Here is a 6,000-nt window from a genome sequence, read left to right as displayed (position 1 = left end):
CCTCATGCCCAGGGTGGGCTGTGAGATCTGGCAACACTCAGCTGCGAGATCACCTGGAGGTCTCCACCTAGCAGGCTGTCCCTCTTCAGGACAGGCCCCCACAGGGACCCCACTCCTGTGCCCAAGCCTTGCTGAGTCTGGAAGACCCCACCATGAGGTCCTGGTTTCCACTAGTTTTGCCAGTGTGGGCAGAGGTGGCACGGCTGGGTCCCACCACAGGTCGATGCCCCCTCTCCCTGGCAAGGCCCACCTTGAACCCCTGACCACAGCCTAACACACTTCCACACCTAGGCTGGCCTAGGTCCTCCCCCACGATGTCTGGCACTGGTCTGCAAGGGACACTGTAGGGGCAGGCGGGAGAGGCAGTGGGCTAGATCTCCCAACACATTCCCAAACCAAAGCAGGAGGAAGGCCCTGAGGCCCAACTGCCAAGAAATTCCTGCTTCAGACTTCTCAATTTCAAACGCAGAAACCATAAACGGGAAAAAATTCTAGAAACAGTGTTTTTCCTTCCTCCCAACAGCTAGTCCTCAATGTTTATTATCAAGCCAGAGCTGGAATAACACTAGACAAAAGCAGAAACTGCCTCTGGTGTCACCAAGCGCCTGCACTAGTCCTCTCAGTGGCTCTGGTCTGAGAAGGGTGCCTGCTGAGGTGCTGGGGGCACAGCTGGCAGAGCCCAGCCCCAGTGGGGAACTTGGGCTTGGTGGGAGTGAGCTGCTGGGCCCTGGAGAGGTGCTCCCAGCCGTGAGGCCAGTCTGGTCTGGGCACAGCAGCAGAGCCAGGGCCCCACCCCAGGCACAAGGTGCCACGCTGCTCTCAGCCTGGAGTCCTGAGGCAGCAGTGTCCATGTTCCTGCTCCTCAGGAGACCCCAGAAATCTTGCCTGCAGTGACTGACCACTCGCAGCAAGGTCATCTTTCCTACTCTGGAAAACCCTTTCCAGTGAGCAACTGGGCTTGTCTGGGATTCTGCTGCCAGGTCTCCCTCAAGAAGAGGGAAGCCCTGGCCCCATGGGGACACAGGAGACATCAGGAACCTCATTAGAGACCCCGAGATGGGTAGAGTGCAGCTGGTGCCCAGCCCATGGCAAGCTGCTTTCTCTGCCCTGGAGCTGGAGCTTCTGGTGCTCTCGGGTGAGGGCCAAGCCATGCCCGTGAAGCCTCCTGGTGGGCAGCTGTGCAGCAGTGACCATTGCTACCTCAGGGGCTGCTTGAGCTCAAACAGGCCTGTTCCACCCTTGACGACCTTCCCGACCACGAGGCAGGCTGAAGGGGACCTCAGCTCGTCATGGGACCCTGCAAGAGACACGAAACCCATTTCAGAGGGCCAAGGGAAAGTTGGGGGTGAGGTGAGGGCACTGGGGACTCCACATGAGGTGGTGTGACTGGGCCCAGGATCTGAGTCCCTGAGGCTGAGGTCATGTGTGTGGGTCTGCTCCAGGGGGAGCTTCAGGAAGGCTGTCCCATCTGCTGCCACCCTCTACCCTGAGCCCGCCCTCGCATGCAAGGTGCAGTGGAAAGGTCCCCATGCGAGGGCCAGGAGGCAGGCCTGGCACCAGCCCGGCACTAACCCATCATGGTGGCCTGCTTCAGAAACTGGAAACTGGTCTCAAATGTCATCTGCTGGAGAGGGGAGGAGTTTGACTGGATACCAAAGCGATTCAGGGGCTTGTAGACCCCCTCGAAGCACATGTAATCAGCAACCAGGGAGAGATGGCGAGGATCGACGGCAATGCCTGCGGTCAAGCAGAGACGGAGGACGCTGGCCAGACTGCCTCCAGGTCGGCACTGGGGCCTGGCCAACACTGGGCTCTCCTCAGCTCCCTGTCCCCTCCTGCCTCCCACTCCCCCGCAGCAGCGCAGGATGCGAGAACCAACCATAGTTCTCCCTGGGAAGGGAGCCCGGCGACAGGACAGGCCAAGCCCTGCAGGGAGCTCCCTGAAGAGATAGTACACCAGACGCAGCCAGGGCCTCGGTACCAACACCAGGTCTCCGCCGGGGTGGGGGCTGGCTGCCAGCGCTCTGAAGGGCTGCACCCTGAAGGTCTCCCTAGGCGCTCGTACCATACACGGCAAATACGTCCTTGATCTCCTTCTCAATCACCCGCAGGGCGGCCTCGATGCCATACGCGCTGGCCATGGCGTGGATGTCGTTGGAGTAGAGGCGGCGCAGGTCCAGCACCTGAGGATAGAAGAAAGGAGTAGTGCCCTGACCCCCACCCTCGGAGCTGGCGGCCGGGTGCAGCATGGCAGAAGTCAGGAGAGGCAGGCTGGCCATGCTCCAACTGCTCGCTACCACGACCAGAGTGCGGAGGTTCAGGGCGGAGGGACCTCCTTCACTACTCTCTAACACACCCTAGAGGAGGAGAGCACCCTCAGCAGACGACTGGCACAGGCCTCCTCAGGGTGCACGGCAGACAGGTCGGCCACGGGGCTCTGCAAGGCCTTGCCAAGGCCTGTGGCTCCAAGCCTCCTGCAGGCACCCAGGCTGGAGGGGGCATGGCCTCAGCAGAAGCCACCGTCCATAGAAGCCAGGAGGGACAGGCACCTGCCTGGTCCTTGTTCAACACACCCTGCGAGGGAGCCGCGTGGAGCCCCGAGGCTGACTGGGGGAGTGCAGGCTCTTCCTGCTCAACCTAAGGCTCCTCAGACTTTGGAGAAACCCTGGTGCCCATGAGCAGGCTGGGGGTACCCAGGTGAGCAGGGCAGCAAAGTTTCTGACAAGTACTTTCAAAAGGTTGTAATTTCAAGAAATAAAATTGTACTCAGACGGGTCTGGGAAACTCGGTCTACTCAGCAGGCCGAGGAGGGGTGTGCCCAGGAGCCCCAGAGGGGGCGAGGGCGCACACGGGGTCTGGCAGGGGCACAGTACCTCAGCATACTTGAACAGCTCTGGGAGGTTGATTCCCTCTGTGCTCAGCACGAGCTCCTTCCCGTTCCTACTGGAGGTCGTTTCACTCAGGAGGCACCGGGTGATGCCCCTGGTGGAGTAGACCACAGTGCTGCGGGCCAGGGATGCAAGCAGCGAGCCCATGTCAAAGTTGGCCTTCACCAGAGGCAGCTTCATGGTCACCTACAGCAAGAGCAGAGCTAGGTGGACGCTCGCAGCCCCAGGCGTGGCCAGGTAGGGGGATGGTCCTGGCCACAGGGCGCTGAGCCTTCCCACCACGTTCCAGGCAGGACGCCAGAGGCAGCCAAGACTTAGGGGCACTCAGCTGCACCCTGCTGTCCCTCAGTGGAACCCCTCAGCTGGACCCAAGGGAGGATAGGGACATCTGCAGAGGGGTGGTGGCCAGGGTCCCTGTGGGGAGCTGATGGGTCCTGCTGCTGGGGGGGAAGCAAGCCTCAGTGTCTGGGGGACTGAGCAAGGCCCCATGTGTAGGAGACACCGTCGCTGAGCCACCAGAGGAACGCGTGTGGGCCGTGCTTTTGGGTAGAGGTCTGTGTCACTGCCAGGTTCTGGAAGGGCCCTGAGACGAGGCCTAGAGGCCATAGGCTCTCAGGGACTGTGTGCAGGGGGAGCCCAACCGGGGGCTGGGCCCAGCTGGGCGCCACTGACCTGGCACCACAGGCTCTCCACTGTGTCATACTGGTAATCCTCTATGAAAGAGTGGGCTTCCCGCACAGCCTGCAATCGACGCTCCACGGCCTCGGCTCCCTGGGGCCCTGGGCAGAGGGGAGGGCTCGGGGGCGCATCCTCATTGGGGCCCGAGCCTGTGGTCTCATCTGGCTCACGGGCCTGGGGGCCACCTTCACCGTCAGCGTCCCCTTCCTCCTGTGCGTCCTCCTCCTCCCCTTCCTTCTCCTCCTCCTCCTCGCTCTCGTAATCCACCTGGCGGAGACGACAGTGCACAGCTGCCACCAGGGCCCACCAGCCCTGCAGAGCTCGTGCCCCTTGTTGCCCACACTCCCAGCTCCCTTGCCCTTCCCCAGGCCACGCTCAGTCCTCTAGCCTGCCCTGTCCTGGCAGGGACTGTGACAGGGACTGGCTGGGGAAAAGGTCCGCCACACCTGCACCGTAAAACGGAGATGGCCTGACGTCTGCCCAGGCTTCCCTAGTTCTGGGGGTTTCCAGCACGACACAGGGTGAGACCTGGGAGCTGGGGAGAGCCCTGGAGTGTTGGGAACAGGGCCTCACCATGCTCGCCTTAGCCAGAGCCTCACCTCCTCCTCCTGCTTCTGCTTGCGCTTGGCATCGGAGGCGTCAGCATCCCCCTCCTCGGCGTCAGCGTTCATGATGTCCCCTTCCTCCTCCTCCTCCCCTTCCTGCTCACCCTGCAGTTTGGGGCAAGGAGAGCAGTGATTGGCTCCAGTGCCCAGCGCTCTGCGGATCCACAGCCTCTGGCCTCCGCCTACAGCTCCTCTGGGCACCTGCTGCCCTGGGGGCCAGCCTCCTCCCTCATCTTCACCTCCTCACGCACCACTTCAAAGACGTGCATTTCCCCCTTCTCATGGTCCTGGGGATTTAGCCCGGGGTGCTCGACCACTGAGCTGCACCCCAACTCTTCTGCTCAGACAGGGTCTCGCTGAGCAGCCCAGGCTGGCTCCAAGTCAAAGGCAGAGCAAAAAGAGGCCAGAAGGACTTTAAAGGCTCATTGCAGGCCAATACTTAACGCCCACCCTCAGGCTCCTTGTGAGCAGAGATGCGTGTCCCCAGGCCCCAACCTAGGGCTGGCTGGGACCATCACATCCGGGAATAAACGTGGCTTGCTGGTGCTCAGAGACCAACAAAAAAATGCCGAGGACCAGCCTACCTGGGGAAGTGCCCGCAGAGCACTGAGCAGGGATGGCCCTTCCCGGAGAGGACTGCGAGCCCACCAGCGCCCAGCCCTGGGTCTGGCTGCGTGGCCCCACTTACCCGCCTCGTCTCCGACTCCCCTGTGCCTTCCAGGTCCTGCTGTGTGGCTCTCCGAGTGTTCACGCTTCTGAAGCTGGAGTCCTTACTGTGCTTCTTTCTGACGGACTCCATCAGGAGCCTGAAGAACCTGCGGTGAGAAGGCGGCCACGCGCCTCCATCAATACCAGCATGCTTGCCCTCCCCTGACTGCCAGGCAGGAGGTGAGTGATGTCCACAGGGACAGCACTCAGCAGAGCCAGCCTCTCCTGTCTGCTCGCTCTGCCCTCATCTGAGTGGCACTCAGCATGTCAGGAAGCACCAGCTCCATGGCGATGGGCCTGCTCTGCAGAAGGTGCTGCTGGACCCAGTGTCACGGCTCTAAGGTGACAGTCCGCAGGCTTTCACTCACTCCCTGCACACCTTTGTCAGGGGAGCCCCGGTGGCTTTCATCTAACCAGGATGCCAGAATTGGCCGTAGATCAGGAACCCAGTGGCACCAGGACCTTCCCTGCCTCTCCCCGAGGAGCATCTCCAGAACCTGCTCCGACCAGAGGAGCTGCTCCTGACTGTGAGAAGGAAGGCCTGGGACAAATGACTACCTGTTCTGTGGCAATCAACCATGTCTATAGGCTGGAAGCAGGTCAGTATGACCAAAGTCAACGGTCACCCAGAAGCTGGGGCCTTGCCTCCAGTCACCACTTAGAGGGTCCCTCAGGGTCTTGCCTATCCTGTCCCCACAGGAGCTTTTCATCAGACCACTGAAGCACACCCAACTGGGGGACAAAGCCTGCACATCCAGCCAGGAGTCCACTTGAGCCCACCCTGAGTTGGCCCAGGGCAGGCAGGGGTGGCAAGACGGGCTCCTGGCCTGTAAGGAGCTTCAGAGGCTGCTCTGCAGAGCAGCAGTCACTGCGCCATTTCTCAGGTGCCCCTGAACTGTCTCGACTGTGGTGGCCTCAGCCCCAGGTGTCGTGGGGCCTTGGCTCGCAGCCCACCTGCTGGAGGCACCACTCCTCAAGGCGAGGTGGGACTGCCAATGTAACTCCTAAGCAGCCTCCCTGGCCCCAGCCCGAGCTTAGCCTCCCTGACCTCCATCCCCGTCTCCAGCGACCAGGACTGGTTGAGGGAAGTGGATGGGCCACCGGGCAGCACGTGGAAGGCG

General features: G+C 61.7%; 1 protein-coding gene across 2 annotated transcripts in view; it reads right to left on the bottom strand.

Annotated features, from left to right (window-relative positions):
• Positions 1-285: 285 nt before the first annotated feature.
• The window catches only part of Polr1a (RNA polymerase I subunit A), a 58,354-nt gene continuing 52,639 nt past the window's right edge, over positions 286-6,000 (bottom strand). For both annotated transcript variants that reach the window (XM_076833634.2, XM_076833635.2), the window contains 7 exons: positions 4,860-4,986; positions 4,166-4,276; positions 3,561-3,833; positions 2,874-3,074; positions 2,066-2,183; positions 1,573-1,737; positions 286-1,297 (listed from right to left, as the gene is read on the bottom strand). In XM_076833634.2, coding sequence (XP_076689749.2) covers positions 1,197-1,297; positions 1,573-1,737; positions 2,066-2,183; positions 2,874-3,074; positions 3,561-3,833; positions 4,166-4,276; positions 4,860-4,986 — 1,096 coding nt within the window. In that variant the 3' untranslated portion in view covers positions 286-1,196. The remainder of the gene's footprint in view (positions 1,298-1,572; positions 1,738-2,065; positions 2,184-2,873; positions 3,075-3,560; positions 3,834-4,165; positions 4,277-4,859; positions 4,987-6,000) is intronic.

The sequence above is a fragment of the Callospermophilus lateralis genome, chromosome 14, assembly GCF_048772815.1.
Source record: "Callospermophilus lateralis isolate mCalLat2 chromosome 14, mCalLat2.hap1, whole genome shotgun sequence".
In the NCBI taxonomy this organism is placed as follows: Eukaryota; Metazoa; Chordata; class Mammalia; order Rodentia; family Sciuridae; genus Callospermophilus; species Callospermophilus lateralis.
Note: the sequence above shows the minus strand (reverse complement) of the source record. Positions and strands in the feature narration are given on the sequence as shown.